Raw genomic sequence first — 27,102 nt, forward strand, 5'->3', positions numbered from 1 at the left:
ATTAGCTTGGCCGTCATTTCGGCCAGCCTTAACTTCGTCAGGTAGGTTTTGTAATTCAGCAAAAATATCTTGAATCTTATCTTTTAACTTGCCCTTTTCTAGTTTCAATGATTGGACTGTGTCTTTTACCATTTTGGTCAAGGTTTCAGCGATATTCAATCTCAAAAACTGATCAAGAGTGAAGAGCTTCGAAAAGTAAGCGTCATGTCTGCTACGAACACATGTGCACACATGTTAAAGAAAAGAGAAATTTTGTGCTCTCCCAGCCCGCTAAAGTAAAGGTTAATGCGACAAAAGGTTAAAATTTCCTTTGAACCAACGAATGTAGACCTTCATTTACATTTTAAAGGGAGTTGATTTAGAGATAGTGTGACTCTTAGGCGACCCCGCTGGGAGATCTAAACCAAGTTTATACCTGACCAGGAACGTTTTCCAGATGAACATAAGTGCGCTTCCTGCCAAGTTTTTCGAACAACATTGTTCCACTTAGGAAGTCTTGCGAGTTGGAGCATAAAATTGACAAAACAGTCTCATGAAGTAGGGGGGTATACGAAATCTTTACAGTTAAAAGGTAGCTGGCTTGACCGATTAAGGTCACATGCAGTATGTGAAATATCCAGAAATACCTGGTGTTCTACCAATTCGCTTGCCTATTCCAGTTATAACTGTGATTACTGTCGAAGAAAGCCATACACCTTTTTTATAACTGGAGGATAATTTCTTATTCTTTTGTATCTATGTTGAATAATCCTACTGGCCTTTTGAATTTTGACCGTCGTAGTGAGGCTATTTGGATTACAGACCTCCATCCCCCCATCAAAAGTTCCAAGTTTCTTCCTGCATTCTTCCAGTTTATTTATTCTACAAAACGATAATACCAATTGCTTCAAACAGCATGGTAACATCCTACGTGAGCTCATGACCAAGGTTTGATTTGATTTAGAGTAGTTTTAAATCCCCCGATTGTTTTAGGACTTCAATCGGGTAACACATTGAACCGATACAAGTTTAATCCAGTTCACTCTGCATTATGTACTGCGCACCAAATGAAGCTAGATTGCCATGCACCCAGACCTCATTTATTAGCGTCATTGATAAAGGATAGATCCAAATTATTAATATAAGTACAAAAGTAAACCTGTCCAAGCGTTCAGACAGGTGATAGCAGGCTAACATTGTCAAGCGATCAAATATATATTACGAGCGAGTGGGAAAATGAGGGAAGGCTTAGGGGAAACGCATTTCCTCTCTGCGCCGCCCACTCGGGTTAGACTACGCGCGAGACCACGAACTTTTGTTTCTGAGCGTGAACTTTCGGTAAAATTTCGATCGCCAAACCCAATCTACATGTTCATAACAATAGACTCATCTTAGCTGTCGTACACACAACCACGGCCTCTTCTTATCTGAACTCTAGGAACAGGTGTACACAAGAAGACCCTTCTTGTGGACTTTAAATGCGTTCAGACTTTATTCGAACTAGAATCATTCTATCCTATTTTTTTCCATTTCATGGAAAATTTTAGTCACAAAACGACTAAATTATAACCCTTTTTTTATCTTGTAGTATATTTCAAACTTGAATGCTATATATCGCTCTTTGAGTCCGCGGCCCCCATGATCCACTGGTGGAAAGCTGGTGTTCACACCATTGCTAAACAGCTTTCACATACAAATTACTCACAATGTTTAAGCTGCATATGACGCGACACGAAGAGCTCTGAAATTACACTTTTCGGAGGGATTCTCCTTATAGACCACTTTCATAAATGGCGACCAACTTTACATTCTTTTGTATTTATGTTAATTAGACCTACTGCCCTCGTTTTAAAAAAAATTTTCTTTTGAAATTTGCTCGTCGTAGCGAGGTTAGTAGGGCTTATTAGCATTAAAACAAAAGAATAATTTATTTGGCCGCCATTATGAAAGAGGTCTATGAATATACTGTTATCATTTTACATCGTTGGAGTATTCAATGCATACCAAAACCTCTGAACGCCTTAGAAACATAACTTGGCATAGAGAGTCCGTCCTTGTTATACACTATACTTTCGAAAAGTATCACGAGCCTGCTCTTTTATTGACCCTTTTTAGTTATACGACAATGCCTGGATGAATTTCCTGTTCAAGAAAAATACACAGCAACTGCTTTCGTCTGCTTTGCTTGCCGCATCATTATCACCATGGTTTTCTAGCATTTCTTTGTTCTTGTTCCATCTTTCATTTACTGTCTCGGCTACCTTCAAAAATGGACCGCTCACATTCGGATCTATGGTCTCATTGCCAATTTCTTTGCTCAGCCGAACGATGTGATCCACTGTCGCCTGCTTCTCGTCGACTTGTGCGTAGTAAGTCTGAAAATGAGGATAAGCTTGATGATAACAGTAATGCTAATAGTAACAATACGCGCTGTTTATTCAGCTCACTTAGCTAGTCAAATCGTCTTATTTCTTAGAATAACTAATCCCCAGGGACAAATTAGAAATTGTAGTGCTCCACATCGGGACAGTTTGTGCTCTTCGTCAAATGTTAATCAAAGTTTTTTTGTTTTTGTTCCTATCATAACAAACACATTCGGTAACAGAGTAACAGATACGAACAACTGTTAAGTTAATTCATTATCTTTCTCGGTGACATTCTCTGTAATTTTGTATCATAAATTTGTTTTTATTTTCTTTGTTCTCGCCTCCTCTCTTATGCTCACCTTTTTTCACAGCTGGGCTTGTATTAATTACTGAAACTAAGGATCTGCTATGCTCTCCGCGAGTTTTGTTCCTACAAAATACTCTTTCTTATCATTAAGAGCCCTCTCATCAAACCTGGGTGTCACACTTCTCGAAAGTGCCGAAAACCTTTCGCTCCGGAAAAGCCACTTACTTATTTGTAAGCAGCTTGTCTTGATCAGCTGGTCTTTCAAAACGTTTTCAAGGTAACAAAAGTAAAGTGAATATAGAGTTTTATCACTGAAAACCTCTGCGTTCTCAAGATACAACATGCACTTAATGAATGGTCCGGAGGGAAACAGTTTTGTTTTCCCGAGCAGGAGTCTCGAGGGAAAACAACTAGATTCCCGAGGGACCAGACTTGTCCTTTAAAAATCGCAGCAAAACATACGGGAGCGGGCAACAACTGCGGAATAGACTTCTTTCGATACATTAAAATTCAGCTTGGCAGCGAGGCCTAGATGACACAAACAAAGGAAACTGAATGAACATGTTTATTCATTTCTTTTGTTTGTGTCCTCTAAGTCTCACTATCAACAGGAAAAGAAAACAAACAGCGGTTACAAACATTTTCATTTTATACTTGACGTTTCGTATGTTGCAGCATACATCATCAGAAGTGACGGTTAAAACTGTTACACAGAATTTTGAAAACTAGAGCGAGAACTGGTGACTAGTTAAAAAGTGTGATAACAAAATCGTAACTTCCGTTAGTCGATTCTTCCGGAAGAAATTAATAACGAAGAAGCTTCTCACTACCAATGTTTTCATTGAGAGAGGGTTTTAAGTCACTGATTAATAGCGTTTCTTTAATTTTACATTGCATATCGGACTTTCCATTTGCGAGGATTTCAAAATGGTCCCATTTGATGTTATGACCGGTAGAAATTGTATGGTCTGCAACAGCAGAGGCGTGGCCGACTTGTGTAAGAGCTTTGAAATGCTCGGACTTCCTGTCATGCAATCTTCTTTTTGTTTTGCCGATGTAGAAGGAATCACAGTCCCAACAACTGGCTTTGTATACCATTTTTGATCTTTGAGAACGACTGAAACGATCTTCGTAGGGGAAAAAAAAAAAGATCGTTTCAGTCGTTCTCAAAGATCAAAAATAGTGAGAAGCTTTTTCTTTATTAATTTCTTCCGGAAGAATCGACTACCGGAAGTTACGATTTTGTTATCACACTTTTTAACTAGTCACCAGTTCCTCGCTCTAGTTTTTAAAATTCTGTGTAACAGTTTTAACCCTCACTATCAAGCTGAATTTTAATATATTGAAAGTGGTCTATTGTATCCCGGTCGGCATACATTTAAATTCGATCAGGGGCACCTGACCAAGAATCAACCAATCAAAGAGCTTGTTTTGTTGAGTGAAAGTCTAGGTATATAACAAAAGGAATTGTGATCCCCGAAATGGGCTCCGGAAAGTTGCAGAAATTTCGAGAATAGGACCTCTAATCACTCTAATAATCGTCGCCATTACTACCGTTGTCGTCCTCAACATCGTTTTAATCATCATCATAATGATCATCGTTCTCGTCCCTATAATCCTCATACAAGGTCGGAGCCAGCTCAATCTTGTAAACTTTTTTTTTCCTAAAAGTCCAATCCCGTGTATTATCATAATAACTTACGTTGATTTTATTTTGTATTCTCGTTGCTTTCCTAGGATCCATATCCACACGAAGCGCGTTGACAAGCCTCTCCGTCTCGTCCATCCATTCGTTCATATACTTGCTTTCCTTCTTGAGTTCTTTCATCTTTCGCTTGATAAGGTTCTATATAAAATTTCCAAAAGATGTAGCAAGGAAAAAATATCAGCAAATAAAAAAAAAACCCACCTTTTTGTTGACCCAGTGCATTCTTCCGCGTCTCATTTTAGCGATTCTTGTCACGCCCTCATATTTGAGAGCATTCACATATCATGGCCATCGTCAACAGCACAGGAGAGAGAGATTTAAATTTTGTCATGGGCACCCTGATTTGCAAAAAAGGCTTTAAAGAGGAAACACATAATTGCTGCAAGTTTCTTTTTGGGGGGGGGGGGGGAGGGGGGGAGGGGGGGAGAGGGAGGGTGTAAGCAACGCTACACTAGACTGCTACGGTAACGGCAACCCCACAAACCAGTAACGTTATTGGCTGAAAGAGGACAAATAATCGCGCAACACGAGCAGTACGCATCTTTGTTCATTTCTTTGCCGTACCCGACAGAGAAACAACGAGAAATAACCAAATTTGAGTCCATGTAGACGTTGTGAGCACCCAACGATAAACAATTTCTCTCCGAACGACCACACCATGCCATATTTATTCGTATAATGTTGATGCACACATGTAAGTATGATGATAACGGTGTTGATAACGTTGCTTGGCAACGGATTCTTGAAGGGAAGGACTGAAAAACAGTTGTCTTTTTAATTCAACGATGCAAGTCATGCCATACAAATTTCCGCGAATGAAAAAAAAAGAGATGCTGCCTACCTCATAAGATTCTTTTTCGTCGGATAGACCTTGCTTTGGCTCGAGAAATCCCTCATCAGTCTGAAATGCTTCAGGAGCGGTGTTAACGCTCATTACACTTGAGGCCTCCATTGTCTCAGCAATCATGTCGGCTTCCTCAGCCTTGTTCAACTCCTCAGAAATTCTAAGAAAAGGAAAGGCAAATAAAACAAATGAGATAAAAATTTGAGAATGATCGAAGGAAGAGGTAGGTTGACTTTTGAAAGTATAATTTCTAAGTCATTTTTATTTTTTTCCTTTGTGGTCAACATTAATATTCGCTCAAAAAATCTTTTGACAGAATTAATACACCTTTGCACATGTATTGTGCTGCAGTTTTTCGTGCAAACTCTCCCCAACATCAAAAGCTTTTTCAAACCTAAAAAGGAGAAAAGTGAGAACAAACCCACATCCCAAGAGGTACCTAGCGCTGGAAGGGGCACGAGACGAAAAAATGTAAGAAGATTCTGTACTTTGTTGTAATGTATAATTGTTATGTGCCTCGTTCTTGAAAGGGATTCCGTCGTAAGAAGACAAAAGTGGAAAAGTGGATGAAATCACTCCTTTTATCTCCTAAAACGAAACAACAAGAGGTCAATTAACCAATTAGTGCGGCTTGTCTATTTGTGTTTAGTTTATTAGTTTCGCTTTGCTGGCAGCTATAAAATAAGTTACTGTCAATAAGCGTGTCCACGTGGTTTCGATGACATTTCAAGTACCCTTTGTGAGCGGGATGTGAGGCTTCCAAAGACTTGTCAAGTTTATGAACAGTCAATGCAGGAACTGTGAGACGAGGCCTATGGCTATCAAAATTATCCTTGAAAAAGGAATTGGAAACCCTGAGAAATACAACTTTCAGAACTTGAGTCCAGGGCCTTCCGCCCTCCTTTCCTTCTCCAATTAAACCAACTGGTCTGATCGGTTTTGAAATTTCAAAAAAACTGATCCAGCATCAGACAAATTGGAAAGATAGTCCTTATTTACTAGCGATTGCAAGAAGTCTCTTGGATAATGCTACATCAATAACACTGACTTAAGGGTGAAGGGACACTCTTTCATAACGGCAGACTGGTGGTTTTTCCCCAACAGTCAATTGCCCTGCACTGACTGACTTTATTTAAAACAATCACACGTGCGGTCAATCATTGTCGAAAGCTAAAAAAAAAAAAAAAAAAAAAAAAAAAAAAAAATTCATTGTTGAAAACTTGATTGCTATTATCTTGAACATAAAGTCCTTTCCGGAGCCCAGAAGAAAGCTGTAATCCTCCTCAATAAACATGACGAATTTAATAATTATGTAGCTACCACATTTAATTTCTAATTTATCTCTATTTAAGCTAACACAAAAGTACCTTTTCTTTCTCTCCTCTGCTTTACCAATTAACCGCTCCAGTCTATCCTCGAGGGCTTGGGTTTCATTTTTAATGGTCTTACCAGTCTCCTCTGTCACAAGATCTCTTCTGTGGACTTCTCTCCCAACATCAACAGCGCCACTTACAGAGTCCTCTCGCGCAATGATATTGTTCATGATTTCCTACAATAGGAAAAAAGGGGAACTCCACCTACTTTCGACCGTTTTCTTAAAATTTAACTGTGAATTTTTAGGTTAGAGCAACTTTATCACAATATGCTGGCTCGTACTAGGGACGAAAGAAAGCTTCAAGTTTAGTTGAAGTACTTTACTTTGTAACTCAGGAACAAGATATCTTCAGAGAAGCCGGTCTAGTTTTATTCCCATCGAATGAATACCTGAGCAGATCAAAACACGATAAGGCGGTAAGTCCGTCGCACTTCAGATCTTGGACCCGAGTATGAACTCGATCGCCTTTACTGTACATGATTTTGGTTTTTCTGTAGAATGCAAAAAGATCGAAAGAAACCTAAAAATAAAGGTGCATTTTGATTTGTCACGAGGCTACTATTGAACGTTTCGCATTTTTGCGAAGGTCAAGAAAGGAAGGACATGCATTGCATTTCGAGAAGTTTGTGCTATTTTCCTTTCTTAACAACTTCGGACCAAAAAGTACTTTTAAGGAATGTTATAGCCTGAAAGACGAAAGGTCCTGAAAAATAATTACTGTACAATCGTTGGCCGGGAAACAAACACTTCAAAGACAGAGCCCCTGATGTACCAAATTCCTTCATCAGCGTGCATGTAAAAGGTCTGAAAACTACGATACGAGAAATCGACCCGTGTGTAATTGAAAGGATATTACTTAAAAGCTCCCTAATATTGCCTATAGGCTAAGACAAAACACTGTGGCTTACCCGGTGTGCAAAAAAATTGAACTTGGACCCGATCGGTATGGTGTTTTTCAACTGTTTCCTGCACATAGCCTCCCTGGACAGCAAAATGGGTCAATTTGGGTTGATTTTTCAATTCCTTTCCGTAAAATTTTGTCTGATACGAGGATTGAAATATGTAGCAGCACTATCATCCTTGGTCTGAGTGGAATTTCGGGTCGACTTGGGCTTTTTGGAGAAATTTACAGCAGCATATCTTTCCAACTGCTTCATCGGAGTTTCCAACCTTGGGTTAATATAAACCATATATACATAGAGATACACAGAGAAAACACCGACGTTAAAAACTACCTGAAATCGCTTCAAGCGATACTAAAATCACAGAGAAGATGCCTCAAGCTTCGCCTATAAGCTTCGCCTATACTATTTCTCAGTTTCATTCTCCAATACTTTTTAACTGATTGCGCCAGTTTGGGGAGCCTGTTTTTAATCTCTTCATGTGTTGTTTCATGTGTTTATTGTAGAGAGCCACTAAGTTGAATGGATAGAATGTTTATCAGGGTTTCCTAGAAGATAAAGACAATCTTATTTGATAATTCGACCTGCTACGTCCTCGCTGCTATCAGCCGATAATGATTTTATGATCACAAACACCTAATTATAAACGCGAACTCTGCTAAACGATGCACTCAGATTTCAGCAAGACAAAAAGGTGTAACGTCAAACAAATGGTAGCAATCATTGCACGAACGTCGACTTCGAATACTCACCCAGAAATACTTTGCCCAGTGACTCAAGCCTTTAGGCCATATTGCTAATGACAGCTAACAGTGGCCCTATTCTCAATAACTTTGCTTTCATATCAGTATTATGATTGTAAAATCTGTTAAATTGACTCCCTTTACTTGGTTTTGTCAGCCATTTTGAATGGTTATGTGGATTAACACAATCAACCCGTTCCCAGACTACGGTTCCCCGTTCTTTCTTTCAGTAACATCCGAAAGTCTTCTTGAAATTCTACCTTATCATTTGGACACGAAGCGATAGCGGCTACGTTGACAACGTTTCACATGATCCCTATCACGAGCTCCTTTACTGATCTTTTATTTTTCTGCTTATGCTTACCTGTCCATCGTTAATTCACTCTATCTCAATAATAAGTTTTGGCCAGTTTTTATCAATTTCTGTTGTTTTCGCACCGTCCTTCTTTACCCTAAAATTACTGGCCATGGAGTGGGTAATCATGCTTGCTTATGGTGCGTAAAGTCCTCGGAGGACTAAACTGGAGCCTGTTGCATGTTCTTTTTCACGAAACTGCAACCAAAAGCATTGAATTGCAAACCGGTAAACCTTGAAGACAGCCTTACCTTCTATATAAAACAGGTTTTGCTAAGTTAACGTTCATATTTCCTACAAGTTAGGAAAAGTTGGCCTCCCGAACATGGAAATAACACATTTATTGGTTAAAAAGATTTTAAATACAGATTTTAAGCGTCTTATCTTTAAAATGAAACGGTCAAAAGACGACTATAAATGCCTGAAATGACTCAATAGAAAGCAAGTAGCTAAAAATAGGCGAGAGCTTGAAGGAATCGGCTTGGACAAGAAATTTCTTAGTTTGGGTCACGTCAACAAACAGAGCATCGAAACATAAACTCAACCTGCTCTATGTTCGATCGATGTGTGTTACCGGAGTTGAATACGAGATTACCTAAAACTGCGCGTGTGAATAGGCCACTTTCGAAATATCAAATATTCAGCTTGATAGTGAGGCAGTGAGGACAAAAACAATGAATGTAAAACAATTTTAAATATCCACTTTCCTTTGTCTTTGTCCTCACTGCCTCACTATCGCGTTGAATTTTAACACATCGAAAAAGGCCTAGTCAAAAGCTGGTTCTATCATTATTTTCGAAATGTTCTCTGAGAAGTTCTGGTCTCAATTGGTTTACTTTAACTGACAAGTTAGCATTCAAAACTTTGCTTGACGGGTAAAATTCGAGACATTAAAACATTAAAAGAAAACAGCTTACCGTTTTCCTTGCATTCCATGTCCGGCCCCCCAATCCCTTATTTTCGTTAAAAACCTTAATTCCCAGCATGTATCTTGAGTACAATTATTGCAGAAGTTAATCTATCGTGAATTCTCAGTCGGTCTCTCCTTGTCACGAAACCGTATTGTTGGCGAACGTGACCTGTGTCATGAGTGAATTGACAAGGCAAAGTTCACGACACTGCTATTTATAATGTAAAACATTTTTTTACAACACACAATTATGCTTCATTTTGCAAAGGGCAAGAAAAAAAAGGTATAAAAGATGCAGCGTTCAAATGAAACCTATACGACCACTTTGAAACCGGAAATGAATATTATACAGTAATTTGGACACAGTAGTACTTGAAAATATGAAAATGTACACTTAATTCCCTGATCTAAATAAATTCGCTTATTTACTAAAACGCTGTAATATGAACATCCTAAAAAATAAAGGCTCCTTTGTAAAGCGTCTAACCAAAAAAATTATTTTATAACAGTAGTAGGATACTGATGATGCTTTCTTCAGAGGAAAGCATTTCCCGCATATGCTGATGGTCATCAGTATAGCCGACTTTATAACCTCTATAATTTCGGTGTCTGACATTTGCAGACTGCAGACTAACCCCAAATCACAATTATTGAAAGCTAACGTTTCAAAACGAGTTTTTAGACTTAAATAATGTTTATCGGCGCTATTTGAAATGGGTGCTTAGACTTAAATAATGTTTATCAGTGCTATTTGTAGGCAGTCTCAGTCTGCAAATGTAAGACACCGCTATAATTTAATATAACCATATAAAAATAATTATAACAATACAAATATAGGAAAATAATATACAAATACAACAGAAGTTAGTCGAGAAAAGGCAAACCTGCCTCTTACAAAAAGGTGCGTCTGTTAAAACGCATCATGTATGACATTAGCCGCTTTTCATGTGTAAAATCGGCACGGGTGCAGATAGGTGTTCAGAATGAAAGACTTCATAAAAGGGAATGTACTAATTAACAAAAGTTCATTTTATTTCTGGGCGATACTATCTGAGAATATTGCACTGAAATCTTGAGTCAGGATATTTCAATACTATAAGCCTCAATCGACTGATATTAAAAGAATTGCAACTAAGGGATCAGCACACTGAAGAAGATCTTGACACGAGAATAGAGAGGATAGTAGCCATTAGGCAACTGCTGCTTGTATTCTCAACAATGAAATAGTTTAGAAGCATTACATCCACTGTATGTTCCACAATATATGGATCAATTATTTAAGGACACAACGGATCAAATATTGATCATCAAATTGGTTATTTTCCAAATAATTTACACTGACAAGAGAGAGAGAATATTTCAGAAACTATTAGTCTATGAAAATCTACTATTAAGCTGGGGAGAAAACGAAAACAGAGTATTTTTCCAGAAAGAGAATACTGCTACGCACATGTCAGTGCATTTACCTCGTGTCGTTGTTTCACTCCTCGCAATTTCTCCAAATCACCTTCTGGTATTTCATTGGATTCCATATCTTTCTCCAATTCGTCCAAGCTGTTGTTCACTCGATCCATCCATTCAGTACCCATAATTAAAATGGCTTGCACCAAGCTAAGGAAGAGGAAAAGTTTAATTTACTTTACCCCTGCTTTCCACACTAATAGCCTAGGAGTCTTGCTGTGATGACACAGTGGCCTACTTTTGCAAGCACTTCTTTAGCTTTAAAAAAGCCTATAGGTCGGCTCGTATTGGGAAAAACGGTGTCCTCTCTTTTTAGTACCTCAAAGGCCTGGGGTACAGTTTTTCCCAAAACGGAGCTCCCTGCTGGTGATATCAAATATTCTGTCGTGCAAACAACTGAGGTTTTCACCATTTTGATCAGCAGCTAGGAGTTTTGAAACAAAAAATAGAGATGGATTCCTAGGGAAGGGGCACAAACATGGCTAAGGTTCTTTGTTCTGGATAACAAATATGGATTCCGTGACGTCATGGGCAAAGCGAGATAATCTCGACCTTAGAGACGTCTCCCCAATGTTTTAAAATTCATTTCGACAATCTCAGTGTTAGTTATCTGTCAAGGAATTTTCTATAAATCGTTCTGAATAGTTTTCAGGAAAATTTTGACAATTATCTTGCGGCTGCCATCAAACAGAAGCACTCTTTGGATTTTTCAATGTCACGCTAAAGAAAGCAAAAGACTCGATCTTTAAACCAAGCTTCACTGATATCAGACTTGAATGGGAACAGAATAAAGATGTCGAACCTACCGGTTCTTGTTTGTATCATGCGTACGCCACATTTCTTCCAATCTGGAATTCAAGTCATCAATCTTTTCACGCAGGCGTTTACTATTTCCCTCTTTGATCAAATCTTTACTTTCGCCTTCTTCAAACGTTTGTTTTAGGTCGGCAAACTTCATGTCTTCCTGTGCCATGTTCTGCTCCAACTCCTACGAGTTTAAAAGCTGTTAAACTGAAAACTCCGATGAAACTCTAAAACCTACGAACCGAGTTTGATAACTAAAAACTGAAAACTCGAACGCGCAAGGGAAAGACGAAAACAACAACCAAGAGATTCCCTCATCTTAATAATGTTAACCTAACAAACTGTATGTCTAATATAAGTAATGAAATGTGCTTTATACGGGTAGGATATACGAGTAGGCGGCCAAAATTATTTGAAGTAACCTGATTTCTTTACTTAAAAATAACTTAAAAGATGATAGCAAAGTAAAGATTTAGAACACTGAGGTGTAAACCTGATCTTACGCTTTACATTACCACTCAGATAGAGCAGTTTTCAAATAGCTGTCGAAAGTAATTAGGCAATTGCAATTGCTATTCTTAGTGATTGGTTTAAAACTCTTGAGCCATTTTTTCAACCAATGAGAAGGAAAACCAAGCCCGACTTGCACGCGCGATTTTTCCCGCGCTCTGTCTGCAATGCTAACGAACAAAGCTGCTAAATTAAAAAGAATTTGGACACCGGTACTCGATACAATTACTGAAAGGTTATCCGTTTTGAAATCGGCACTTCGATTCTAAATGCCCCACATCTGTGGACAAACAGTATACATTACGAATGTCAGGAAGATAACCGCAGATAAGAAAGCTACTTAAAAAGTTGCAAGCATGCCTGAAACGAGATTTTGAACACATGACCGTGAGGTTACGCTGCACAAGTTAGCTTAATCTACAGAGTAAGCTATCAAACCACCTGGAAACTGGGTCATCTTAAATTATATCCTGTAGGAGGTAAATCACGGAAACGATTTTAGATTTTATGATGTAATACATGAAATGAAAGTCAGGAAGATAACGAGTATAGGTGTATACCTGTGTAAAACGCGAGAAATGTCACGTGAGGTTTCAGTGGTGTTATGAAATGTTATTCTTTACACCAAATGATGGGAGCAACTGAGTTTTGATGAATTGAGTTACGATAAAGCGTAAGTGTGTAAGCGAAATTTAACAGTACCAGTTCGACGGGTCCCTATATTAATTAAAAAGGAAAATTGTTTCATAAGCACTGAGACAGCTCAAAAAACAGTTCCAGCATACCACGATGTTTCACGATACAAGGTACAAAAAGAAATAAGTAAAACGACGCCAAAGATGAAACCGTTTAAAAGTAAGAGAAAAAGTCCTTGAGTAAATTGGTCGACGTCAAGTTATGTGACATTCACTCAACTTATCCCAATGGAAATCGCACCAAAAATGAAAACCACAGTACGGAAGTAGCCGAGTAAAGAACCAAAGCCCAGGGTTCCTGAAATGGAACTTACCACTACGCCAACCCCGCTTTGAGTTGACGTTTTAGAAGTATCGGATACTGTAGCTTGCATTTGCGTAATACACGTTTACTGAGTGTAAACTAATCATATTACAAGTTGTGCATTAACATTTCCCAACCTGAATATCGTCAAGTTGTTCCTTAATTTCGTTGATCGTAGATCCAACAAAAGAGAATTTCTCCATTGACTCATTATCCAGCTCATCGAGAGCTTGTTCACATGCGTCCAAATAGGAGTCGAATGCTTTCACCGGCTCATCATCAATCCTAATACGAAAAAATATATTTCGGTGATATTTAGCGGCTATAGTCAGATTTAGCAAGTGCACGTCGCTTGAAATATTGAGAGTTTTCAAGAAAGCAACCGTGGACAATCTTCCTGACTGTCAGTGTAACTTGGATTGATCCTTGAACTGTCTTGATCTTATCGGCGTAATTACAAGTTGAAAAACTAAATATTTTGAGCAAGAGCCAGTGCAACATAGATTTGATTTAGCGATGTAATATATTTAGGCTGATCAAACCAGTTTACATTGGATTGCTTCTATCTACATAAAAATAATGCCAGGGAAGCTTTTTTCATTTCAAAAGGGAGGATAATTGATCCCAACGGTCTGAATATCGGCGTAGTAACATTATATTTCAGTTTATTATTTACAGTCTCTTCTATTATTTTACCGTTACTCTTTAGTATTTGAATTCACATTTTTTCAAGTATTACGTCAACATCCATTTACTATTTATATGGCCGTAGAAGCAATCCAATGTAAACTCTCATTAGGGCCATTTATACAAGGGAAATACGCCGCGGCTTAGATAAGACGCGAAATGCTCGTATAAATGATTCGCAGCTAGGTTCGCGGTCAACTGTGGTCCAATGGTGACGTAATTCATTTTGATCCCTCGTTTTGGGGTAATTAATCGTGACGTAAGATTTGCAACATTCAAAGATAAATGTCTCCGAGTAAGCAAACAAGGGAAGAAAGTAAAGTTTTGCATGAAATCCAGTATTGGTCCAGTAAAGTCGTAAAACAAACACTAGCGGTATGCTGCAGAACTTACACTGGCTGAGGTGACGCAATTATCAAGTTGCTCAGCAATTTCAATACCACTGCAAATAGTGAGAAGCTGTTTCTCTTCCGGGAAATTCCACGTTCGATTTTCGCTGAATCGTTTTCCTTAGTAATACGCCATCGCCATTTTTCTCAGGTAAATGGATGGGAGCAAAAAGGAAGTCTGGGCTGTAATAACAAAACAAGGGCATGCGCAGGAGACGTTCACGGATTGAGCAACCTGCGGACCACGCTTGAGTACACTTATACGAACACTTTCATGTTCAAGGTAAGCCGCGGCCAAGATAAGCACAGCCCCAAACCCCTAATTAAAGTCTAATTAAAGTACTCGATCATAAATGCAGTTCGAAATAAATAAGCAAATGAATAAGTAAATAATGAAATAAATAAATTTAACAAATTGAATGTGGTTGAGCGTTGACTGTACTCTTATCGACAACGATATTCGTCATCAGATTAGTCAAAATGTTGTGGACACACGAGGCGCATTTTAACCCCAATATTCAACGGCAAAGACACGTTTTATTCCAGAGCGTGACCAAGATCGTGACACAAAGAAAAAGCACGCGTTTTCTATAGCTTTCTCGAGATCTGATTGGCTATTACAACAAGAGAACGTAAACGCGAGCAGCGTTGTCTGGACTCTTATCGACAACGGAAAACTGATTAGCTAATCAGATTGCGACATTACACGCAATTGAGGTGAAAAAAAAAATAAAGTGTATAAATAAGAGAAAGAAACAATAGAACTTGAAAAAATTCTTAGTGCATACATACTTGACCACTCCCCATGGGCGCTTTTCAGGCCAATGAATCACAGTAAACGAGACGGCAGAACAAAACAACGACAACTGTTAAGAATCCCAACTGGCCGGGAGCAAACCAGTTGGCTATTTACAAGTGCAACTGAAAAGTTAAACTAACCACTAGCCGGATTGCCTCCTAGTGAATTAATATCACTTGATAAGGAAAGGAAAATCTTTTAAAGGTAGGGTACAATTATGTCCTGCCTTGCTCAATGTATACTGAGCGTTTAACATCGGCAAATCAACCTGTTTTTTTCTCCGTCTGAAACTTTTTTCGTGCTAGCTTGCTTGAGCATCTTCTTTACGGCTTTCATGGAATCACTTCGTTGTAAATCTCTTTTGCTGCTTTCATCCTTGTCCTTGAGAAACGGTGTGATCAACGTTCGAGGGGGCTTACAACAAATAAAAGATAAAGAAATTAATTTAGGACAAAAAGAAAAACCATTTTCCACTTGTACCAAAGCGAGAATTATTACATTATACCTTTTCGTCTGGTTCAACAGAGGCTTCCACAATCTGCGTATCTGTCTTCTCCTCAGGTTTTTCCTTCATTAGCTGAATATCACCCGATAATCTTCAAAAGAATAAAGAGATATCAACATTATTTTTCATTGTTTGTAAAGTGACGTACTGTGTTGCTTGCAAAATTGGCTTTGTATGTTCCATTGTACTTTTAGCCTATCGTAAAGGTCTTTCACCCTGCGTAGGGGAACAATTAATTTAACAGTTAGTCTCTGATACACTTCCCTGTTAGCAGCGGTCACTTTCCTTTTTGCGTTCCCTGGGCAGACGAGTACGGGAAAAGAGACCTTTGCCATTTTTTTGACCCAGCCGCCGTCCACTACCTTGAAGTGCACTCTTCAAACCGCATGTCCCATGATATGTTTGCTGACTGTGACTTCAGGCCCGCTGTGTTCCGCGCATTTTCTTTACAGTAATTCCGCTGTTGGTAACTGAGCCCACACAATATGAAGAATTACGTGAGGATTCGATCGCTAAGTAATTAACTGCCGCGCATGCTCGACCCATGGCAGAAGTCTCTTTTCCCCGTATAGTACTCGTCAGCCCAACGAACGCAAAAGAAAAGAAACAGGTAATGCTGCACTAGTATCCCGATGAAGGGAAATCAGGGAGTCTCCATACCTTTTCATGGCCTCTTTTCCTTAAAACGTTTCACTTTTCAAGTACATAAAAAAACTCAGCAGCACCGGGAGCTCGCTTCCCATTTATCTCCCTCTTAAATACTTGAATAGTATGCAATGCGTTTGTGAAGAATAACAGTGGATTTCTCTTCCCTTCTATTAGTCTTCTTACTTGCTTTTGGTCTCCTCTTGCTTTCCTTCCAGAGCCGTATATCTAGAGCTCAATGTTTCATTCATCTTGTGAACTCTCTCCGTGTCTCCCTGATCTAAACGACCACTGCCAAGAAGTTGGTCTGCTTCACTGTTGATTTCTTGCAACTGAGGCTTGCGGCTTTGATGTTCTTTTATCTTATGCTGATAAGATAAAAAAGAACAAATATCCACAACTTTTTAAAATTCCTTTTTTATTTTTAATATTGATTGAACAAAAATCCAAGGAATTAATTAAGGATGAAAGAACGCACGGTACTCTAATAAATGTATTGCTGTGATCAATTTATCAAAGTGGCAGGGTTATCATAGAGACGAGAACGAATCTTCGGTTCCAAATCAAATTAATCTCATAGTTTTTGAGTTGATGTAGGTCTTGTTAACTACTTCTCCCTTAGAGGGTTTCCACTGGTGATTAAAATGGTCTGGCGTCAGATTAAAATCTGTGGGTGACCCTTTTAGGTGGAACAGGATTCAAGTAAAGAAAATCAAACGTGAGAGAGATGAGAGAGAGAGAGAAGAAAAACGGAGTACCCGGAAAACCCTCTCGGTCAAAGAAGAAAACCAACAAACGTAACCCACGACACATGACGTTAAACAAGGAATCTGACCAAGCGCATTGGTGGAAGACGAGTGCTCTGACCACTTCACTGGCCCTGATTCACATAGGGCTCGCAAAGCTTCCTGTTGAGCATGCGTCAGCGCAGCCAGCTGAGCAATCAATAACGCCTGCCTGTGATGATAGCGTCGATTACAGGAAAAAAAATTTGCAGTGTCTTGTCAAACTTGTATTTAGCTGGCACATGATCGGATTTTTCGAGATGTGCATTTTTTTTTGAAAGGCCTTGGTGATTTAAATTAGGTTTTTTTCTTCACGATCGTTCACAGCGGAGGGATCGCAGAACATTACAAGGCAGATCAAAATATCAACGATAAAAGAGACTCTTTTAGCAGAGAAGTAACAAAGCTAGAGAGGATTTAAACTGCAAGAATTGTGCATCGATTTGCAGAAGAAAATAAAACGGCTTCAAGGGAGCTTCGCTTTCAGAACGAAGTCAAAAGGAAGCATTAAATATGAACCAAAAAAATACCTCGACTACTGTCAACTTTTCCATGTTTGAAGGGAGAGAGTCTTCAGGTCCACCTGAATCTTCATTTGAAGCCTTTTCGGTTGAATCAAGCCAAAGGCGAAAAGAGTCGCTCTTTTTGTACCACTGATTCAGCTTCTTGTACTCACGGTCAACTTCTAGACTCAAAGTTTCCAGACTTAAATTAGGGGAAAGAGAGAGATAAAGCTCTAGCAGGCAATTTTTTCTACTTCTACTGTAACATTTAACAACATGTAACAACTAGTCCGCACGTCTATAACAGCTACGTATTTGAGCAGGCGAGGAAGGTAGAAAGTAGAACAAAAACACTCAACAAACGCGAAAAGATAAAACAACAGATTTTGGTTGAGTATCTGATCATTTTACTGAATTACGTTACAAAACAACAAATCACGTTGGAGGAACCATGAAAAAACTTTTTGTAATGTTGCACACACTTGTTAGTATTATCAGAGACGATTATAGAGGCAAGTTAAGAGTACTTTGACCTTTTTTAATTTTTGAATGCGCTAGCTGAGTAAGAATTATTGCACAATAAAAAAGATGAAACATTACTTGTTACTTCTATTGATGACAGTCAAATTAAGAGTGTTCCAACGCTTGGTCAAGTCTTGCAATTCTTTTGATATCTGTTCATTTTGATTCGGGTCCCGCTGATTGGATATTTTGTTGACCAACTTCGACAGTTCATCCGCTGAATTAATTTGCTGCACAATGTCTGATATTATTGTCTGAAAACGGGAAGATTCAAACAAAATGAACATTTCGCATTTACCCGACCGGTACATTTATTGCAATTATTGAGTTAAGGAGGTTCGAAAGGGTTTCAACAATTAGAAGATTGTCGGTTTAGATCGAATAATGCTACAACAATGTATTACGTAACAGCAATGCTATGGTACCATATGAAACACCGATTATTTCGAAACAAGATGTGATCATGATTCTGATGTAATAAGTTACCTTGGCGACGGGAAAGCCCAGCAAAAACACCCTATAATTTGAATTTAGTTGCTCATATCTCAAAAAAGAACTCTTTGATCCCCCTTTTTTGTTGCTGAAAAGTGATTAGAAGGCCACGATAAAATATTCGGCTAAGTTTAAAAAAATTCTGTCCAGAGGATTCAGAGCTACCTTAAAAAATCACAAAATTAAGGCAGCTCTGAATCCACTCGACAGAACGTTTTAAAACTTTGAAGAAAGTTTCATCATGCCCTTCTGATTACTTTTCGGAAATAAAAGACGGGGGTCACTGAGTTTGTTTTTGAGATATAATCAAGTAACGACAAAATAAAGGGTGTTTTTACAGGGCTTGCCCGTTGCCAAGGTGACATATTAAGTCACAATAATAACTGTATCTTGCTCAGCAATAAGTCGTATTTCATTTGGTACCACAATACTGCCAATACATGATACAACGTTGTGATGCCGATCCTTCTAATAAGAGCGCCACTTGGAAGCATTGAAACTGGTTCGATCCTTTTTAAAAGGATCCATGTGGCGGCAAAGGCTCGTGAACACGCACATACCAGGTAAGCTGCCTCAAGTTTTATAATCTGTCTTTTGCTCATTCAAAGGAAATTGCTCCGGTGGTGACTAAAATGGATATGCAAAAATCATCTCACTGAAATTTAAATCAAGTTTTATTGCCTTTCAAGGTAAAAAGAAGTAATAGTTCAAGATCACGAGATATTACATGAAAGGGAATATTTCAACATCGCTACGTCGATATCGCGATAGAAAAAGAGCCTGTCTACCAGCTATAACTTTCATCTCGCGATGAAAAAGTCATCAGTATCGTCAATTTTTAATAAAATAATTTGGCAGAAAAAAATTTGACTAATGTACTTAGTATAAACTTACTTCATAATCTTCTGTATCACTTATTAGTTGATGCAGCTGAATGGACTTCCAAGGACTTTGCTTCTTAGCCCAAGAAGGAAGGGTTTCTCTCAAAGAGCTAATGAGAGAGACTTTCCTCTGTTTTCTATGATTCTGAATCTCCTTTAGTTTCACAACTGATCTGAAAAAGGAACATATTATGAACTTGGTGACCTGGGGCCCGTTTCTCGAAAGTCCCATAAACTTTTCCGGTCCGGAAAGACACTGATTGTACAAACAGGATCTACCTGTTTTAGAAAGCTGGTATTTCAACAGATTTACATGACCCGAAGAAACAAAATGATTGCAAAATTCAATGCCTGCCAGAATACCGCCTGGGTTTGAAGATGGAGATATATATATATATATAAGGCCCCCGAAATACGTCCGAACTTAAAGATTCGAAACTTTCGAGAAATGGGCCAGAGGTTCTGTGTTAATAAAATATCTTGTTTCATCTATTCATCAGTTCACGATGTTTCCAATGACGTTTAAGGCTTTGTTTCTTATTTTGGCGATCATTTCAGACTCCATGATCCCATTGTAAAAGTGTCATCAGATCGCAGAAAGCATACTAAGCTAATATTGGAGTCCTATTTTTTAAAAATAGTGTTGGCACATTTAATTTCTTGCACGAATTTCCTCTTATTGCTCCCAGTGGAGTTAAAAAGTACCTTGACAGCTTTCGTTTCCCATCATTCAGGTAAGGTTGCCAATCAAGAAAATATTTGTCGTCGTCTCCTTTTTTCAGAACCTCGATTGAGGATTCTGTGCCCTGAAAGAAATTTACAAACATAAATAATAGCTAACATCCTTTCAGACTTCAAGACCCAGGTAAGAAATTGTTTTTCTGCATTGATGTGCTAGATCACCCATTGATGATGCCCATATTTAATTTTTTTGTCTTATAATAAGCCGTATTGACTTCACATTTGGCCGCTAAAGAGGGCAACTATCAAAACTTACCAGCCAATTCAAAGATTCGCATTTCTTCGCTTTATCTTCCAGACCTCGCACACTCCGACTGAATGACGCTGCCTTTGTCTTGAATTCTTGTACCAAATCGTTCGTACTGAAGCAAATATAAAATAGAGCAATGAAAAAGCAGGATCACACGTTTTACGCATAGGGGCAGACCATTTAACTCTTGAGGAGGGGGGGGGGGGGGGGGGGGGGGGTGTGATGGTGGGTGATTTCTGGTCAGCAAGTTTTTTTTTCTAGCAACCTTGGTGGGCAGGATGTTTTTTTCACTCCCCAATGCTCTGCAGGATTTTTTTTTCCTCTCCTCATTTCTCTGCAGGATTTTTTTTTCCTCAGAAAAAGTGTCGTGTTTACATTTACAGAATATATTTACATTTACATTGTGGTTATTGCAGTAATAGTTCTAATATGGAGCTGCAAAGCCTTAAAATGTTGTAAACTATACAAAATCATCCTTGTATAGCTACATGTTTTCGGAATGTCATTCTTTAGAATCATTTAATATTACCTAATAACAATATTCTCATGTTATAAAGTGATGCTCCACAGGTAGATATGAAAATGTTCAGCTTCTTGATTTACAAAAATAGCTAAAAAAGAAAAACGCAGTTCAAAAATGCTCATAGCATGGTAATTACTGCTAGAATCATTAGTTACAATTTAAAAGTGGACTGATATCTCCAAAACAACTGTGAAAGCAGAATTAAAGTTAGTTGATCGTGGTCTAATTTGTTATAAGTTGTCTTATATTGTATAAGACATTGCAAAAACCTTATATTTCAATAGAAAATAATTACATGAAAATGCTTCAGTTAAAAAGATTAAAAATGAACAAATTATTTTTCTTTGTATAATAAAACTGGATTCTTCAAATAGAAAAATTTAACTCCATTACTGCTTGTGATAAGATAACTAGTTTGGGTACAGTGCGAGCCAGCAGTCCCTGATCCCAATAACCGCAAGCTACCTAAGGAACTGTAGGCTAACTGCAGTGCTAACTAGGCTATCCAATGGGTAATTTAGGCTAACCGTAATGACTTGAATGACTCCTATGACTTGGAGCCATGTGAACCAAGCAAGCAAGAAATCTCTCATCCCATTATAAGGGCAAACCGCAAGCTACCTAAGCTAACTGTAGGCCAGCCGGTGTGATGTTTAGGCTAACCAGAGTGGTATTTAGGCCAATCAATGTGTTATTTTAATAGGCTAACCAGAGTGGCTCGCTGTCTTGCAGATTATCCGGAATGGTTGCAGTTTTGCTGGAATTTTCTAAAACCCCCCAGGAATGATGAAATAGCTTTGCAAAATTTTTTTTCTTGCTAGAAGCAGTGCAAGAATTTTTTTCTATTTCATTTGTGTTGCATGCAATTTTTTTTCTTCCAACAAGTGCTTGCACGAAATTTTCTTTCAAAATCACCCATGCCTCCCTCAAGAGTTAAATGGTCGGCCCCTTACCAGTCATCGCCTCTCAAATGGTTTCTAAATGAGGACGGCATTCACAGAAGGTGTCAGAAAAACGCTGGTTATCTTTAATTCTTCAGGCCACCGAACCAATCCAGCGGACATCAATGGTCTCACTTGTTCCGGAAGACAGGATAACATTAACACTGTCCGTTTGATATATCCTATTCGAGATCAATTTGTTTTGATTGTAGATAGTCAGTGGATGGAGATTTATTTGGTGAAACGCGCTTAGCCTATCCTTTTTATTATAAAACCCAGGGCTGAGTTTTACTCTATCTTTTAAAAACGAGATGCTTTCGTGAAGCATACACTGGGTTGCCTGTGGTACGTGCTACAGAAAATCAGAAGAAATCTGAATTGTGTGGTATTGAAATACAGCATTCCAGTCTCTGAAGAATAACAAATAAAAGAGAAGCGAGAAACATTGGCTTCTGGGCTGACATGTTGATAATCTTCAAGTTCCCTCACAACTTCTTTGCACCACAAGTGTGCCCTCTGAGCATCTGACAGATTTGTAATACTAAACTTCACTGAAGTCAAGCCCTGTTTCGCGGGGTTAGTGTTAGGATGGGAGACCAAAACAATAAACCCCTCATAAAAAACAGAATGATCTGACCGAAAATACTATTAACGCTAACAAATGCGAACTCAGCAAGGTACAGATTCTGTTAGCTTGCTTTATGCAAAACAAATATTGATGAAAAAGCAAATAACTATTGATACACAGTTTTCAGAAAGAGCAGAAGGAAGTTTCCCGGACGGTCGATCGAGAATAAAATATTTACGACATGAAAACAACATTAATTTTGAACCGTGAATATAGAATATAAAAAGTTACGATCAGCGACAAACATTTTGGGAGATTTTTGCTACGTTCAAGTAAATTGCAAAATTGAAACAAACAACATATTTGCTCTTAGAGGCGAAAACCTCTTCCTATTTCATTGCGTGCTTGAAGACAAGAAACTCAATTGTGTCAAATTACCATATACTTCAGGTAAATACTGCTCACTTTGATTTCGTCTCGAAGGGCGATAGATTGTTGTTGAAGTCCAGTACTCGTCGCTTTTGAGATTCATGCCTAGTTTATCCAACTGACTTTCCATTATTGAGCTCCATAAGGGTATATTTTGTTTAAGGATCCACTAAAACGCCATTCGCGTTGCATGACTTTCGACGCCATTGCAGGCTAAGTTAATGATTCTACTGTGTCCACCAGAGAAATCTACGCAGTTCCACTACCCTCTCGATCCTAAGAAAATACGCGCAGAAGGCTCTATACACAAAGACACCACTTACCAGGGGAGTGACAGGCAAGACTTTTACCGACACGGGAAAAGAAAAAAAAAAGAAAAAAAGAAAACAAATAAACTAAACGAAGACCTCGACTGGGTTTGCCCATAGGCAACCCAGTAATTAATTAATGGTTCCATATATGATACGAATTTTTCCTGAGGTACAGGAATGTTTTAAGTTTTCGTTTAAATGCCTTGTGCTGAAAACAGACGAAGAAAATAAAACCAAAAAATAAAAAGAAAGATGCACACTAAAGTTTATTTGTAAAACATCGCTTCTTGTACATTTTGGTTCCTCACACCTCTTTTGGAATGTCGCTTGCTCATTGAATGTCATCGTTGATTGTCCTTTATTGACATTGTGAATATGTAAATGCTATTTAATTAAGGCCACAATTGATCAATGTACTGGAGGACCCCACTAGCAAGACCAAAAATCTCAGCTAGCGAGCGCTGTGATATTTTTTGACTTGGGAAATAATTGTTGCGAGAAGTTTATCGAGTTGTGGGGAGGGATGCCTGTGCACCGAAGCCGGGAGTCAAATTTGTCTTAAACACATCGACTGGTGTGTTGGTTTCAAAGATTTTGTTCTTTTATTGCTTAGTTTTCTCCGCAAAACACTTCAAGAAATCTTCAAAAGTTTTAAAAGCATTCAAGGGAAGTATAGAAGGTAACGATTTTGACAGGATTTCTTTTATTTAAAAAATATTTTGCAATTTGTTTGATGTTCCTGTTGAGTGGTTTGCATTTGATAGCCTCACAATAACACTTCTTTAAATTTATAATCTCCATACTTAGACTACTTACTGCTTCATGGTCAGCTCGTTTGTTTGACTTTTATTACCTTCTCGTTGTGAAGGATTGTTAAACTTACTCGTTCGCACTTTTCACTCGTTCGTTTAAGCGATGGTCTTTCACAACTCGTGAATAAAAGTCGTACGCACTCATGCACCAACCATGAAGTAATCTATGTTTATATTCGCACAGGTCTGTATAGATAAAGATATAGATGTATATATAGCTGCTGATGTCTAAGGAACTTTATACTAGTTTACAGAAATGCTGATTTTTTTTTTTCCGCGAAGAATGGACCTAACCCTTGTTTATAAACAATAACCGATTTTCGCTCATTCTTAAAAATGAATTCTACCTGTTGTTGCTTACGTTCGGACAATGGCGTCATAGGGTGCTTTGAATTAATTCTGTTTGAGGAAAGTTTCCATTTCGACATCGAATACAGGCTACAAAAATGACGGAGGTGTCAAAAAAGGAAAACATAGACATATAAAATCACCCATAAATACCAAAGAAAGAGAGAAACGAAACCTCTGAGCACAATTTTTAGGCTAACACCTTTCAAGAATTTACTGGGTTTAATTTATTCAATTCACGCTCATTTGGTCAAGGGTCTTGTTTCATTTGGAAAACACTTCGCTTTCAAAATGAAACATTTTCTCTGGGGACTCTTGTCTCTGTAGAGAATTAAGTGTTATTTTTAAAGCTGTTTCCTTTGCTTCTTATTGCAAAGGCTTCTTTTCTAATTGTAAAACGTCCAATAAATAAACAACCTTTCTCTGGAGAAGCCTGAATTCTAGAAGTAACTGGAATTGTTTTCCAGACTGTATATGATGTCGCATGCCGATCATCTGTGACAATTCGCAAAATTGTGAACGCGAGAGTTAACCTTTTCCACGATAAAGATTTCTCTGAATTGTAGTCAAGAATGGGTGTTACCTACTTTTATTTCTTTTTTTCTTGCTATTTCTAAACTTAAGTTCGCTTCATAAACTTTCACTTGAAATCGTAACCAAGAAAATAAATTCGCCTCGCTGCAATAAATAATGCAACAAAAGTTCACAAATTTAAAATGGTTTGACGAATTGCAAGGGCATAGGTTGAATGCGAGGGTTAGTACACAATTCAACTTTAAATCAGCGCAACTCCAGCGTCATCCAATGCCTTTGCGGTATGGAGTGCGAGTGCTACGCCTACTGCAAATGTTGTTTTCATATTTCAGAATGGTCATTGAGTCCCATTTTTGTACTAATCAACAAATATGTTCAGTGGTCGCATTCTTAAGAAAATGAAACAAAAACGTTGATTCGTTGTGTTCACAATTCAAATAGACAAGCAATTTAATCTAGGAACCAGCATTTTCTACTAGCTTGCGAGGGCATATTTCGGTGAAGTGTGGAAATTACCTTCGTCAGTCGGTAATTATTTGTAATTTTAATGAACAAATCAATCGCACAGTTCTCGCAAACACTACCTGACTTTTAAAAGATTTTAGATTTAAACTCACCTTGCAATTTTGTATTTCCATGAGGCCATAATTCCGGTGAGCCTTTACTCTCCACGTTTCCTATGCGAGTGAAGGAAAAGCAATGTAGAACGTATTTGCATAAACGGATCCTTCGGGTTAAACACGAATTCCTTGTCACGAGTTTATTGTTTTGGGTTTGGAGGAATTCGACCCAAAATTAATTCTTCAGTTGACGAAAACGGTAGCACGGATGACTGACTCTTTTCAAAGTATGGTCAAGTTTATTATTGAAAGTGCTATAAACGCAAAATTAGGCAAGCGTTTAGTGGAATGCATGATCAGTCACTTCATGTTGGCCATGCATTACAATTTTCTCAATTCCCCTTAAGGCATTTAGGCCAACTTCAAAAAATCTTAAGCAGAAGAGATGAATACAAATTTAAAAGAGAAATTTAAACACGTTTAAGAGAAGATTGCAAATAGTATGACTCTTTGCATCTTGCATGTAGCATTGTACTTGGTCATTGCACTGGTCATTGTACTCTCATGCAGTCTCACTCTAATCTCCGAAGGTATTTTTTGGAGTACCAACTCTGTTCAAACTGCCCAACCCCTAACATCATAAAAACTACGCGAAAGTTACTTGCAGTGGAAAAGACGTTGTAGAAGAATTATATCCTAAGGACGATCCAGTAGACAAATCAAACAGTGGCACGATGCAAATTCTGGATAAAACATCCACAACAAAGACGGAAAACTGTTTTTTTCCCTTTGTAATTATGGGAACTGAAACAAAAGGAGAGGGGTGAAAAAATAACTATTGTAAAGACTTTAAAAATGGAATGTTCGTTATCAAAAAAGAAAATGTTGACCATCAACTTCAACCCAAGAGTCATATCCTCCTGGTAAGAGTAGTCCTAAGAAGGTCTGGTGTTGGTGACATTAGAGGATCGAGTACAACTAACAGTACGAGTTTGAACCGAGAGAGGTGTGGGCTGAGCTTTTCGAAGCCGAAGTCACGCGTGCGATTAAAAATAATTCAGATTCGCAAAATTACAAATACGAGTACGGCGTTTCACTGACGTTTACCGGGTTATAAGTTGATTAGGATATTTTGCTGCCGGTAACAGTGGATCTTTCCGTCATGTTTGGTAAGAAGTCAACAAAAGAGGCTTTAACAGTCATGTACATAAACAGTACATACAATTGACGACTCGGATTTTTTTATGCTTTCTGAAGCAGTGAACATCTGAAAGTACGATCGATTTGACCTCAGTCGGATTACAGATGAAGAGCATTGGCCTTGCCGAATTACCCCTGTTTTCTGAAGCTCTGAGGATACCTAACTCATTTGTCTGCAAGAATGGGACCGTCGCAGGTGGGATGAAAGGCCTATGTATTTTTCTTAAGAGGTTTGCCTACCCTTGTCGGCTGAGCGATTTGATAACCAGTTTTGGAAGATCAATTCCTGAACTTAGTGAAATCTGCGGTAAAGTTGCTAATCACATCTCCAACACACATGTGTATTTCTCCAGACCTTAAATCAACCTTCGCTATAACCGAACTGCCGAAGACCTACGCGGATGCTGCACAAGA

General features: G+C 38.3%; 1 protein-coding gene across 1 annotated transcript; it reads right to left on the reverse strand.

The window, feature by feature from the left end:
* Positions 1-837: 837 nt before the first annotated feature.
* LOC137988244 (putative leucine-rich repeat-containing protein DDB_G0290503) lies at positions 838-25,698 on the reverse strand. The gene is made up of 16 exons (XM_068834289.1): positions 25,546-25,698; positions 20,469-20,574; positions 20,177-20,277; positions 19,485-19,644; positions 18,177-18,352; positions 17,604-17,778; positions 16,475-16,656; positions 15,644-15,734; positions 15,407-15,552; positions 13,401-13,548; positions 11,757-11,938; positions 10,956-11,100; positions 6,572-6,753; positions 5,202-5,364; positions 4,355-4,498; positions 838-2,354 (listed from the first exon to the last, which is right to left on the reverse strand). Exons 1-16 carry the CDS (start codon positions 25,572-25,574, stop codon positions 2,091-2,093), a joined length of 2,394 nt encoding a protein of 797 aa, XP_068690390.1. The 5' UTR covers positions 25,575-25,698; the 3' UTR covers positions 838-2,090.
* Between the last annotated feature and the right edge of the window lie 1,404 nt (positions 25,699-27,102).

The sequence above is a fragment of the Montipora foliosa genome, unplaced genomic scaffold (assembly GCF_036669935.1).
Source record: "Montipora foliosa isolate CH-2021 unplaced genomic scaffold, ASM3666993v2 scaffold_412, whole genome shotgun sequence".
NCBI classification, from domain to species: domain Eukaryota; kingdom Metazoa; phylum Cnidaria; class Anthozoa; order Scleractinia; family Acroporidae; genus Montipora; species Montipora foliosa.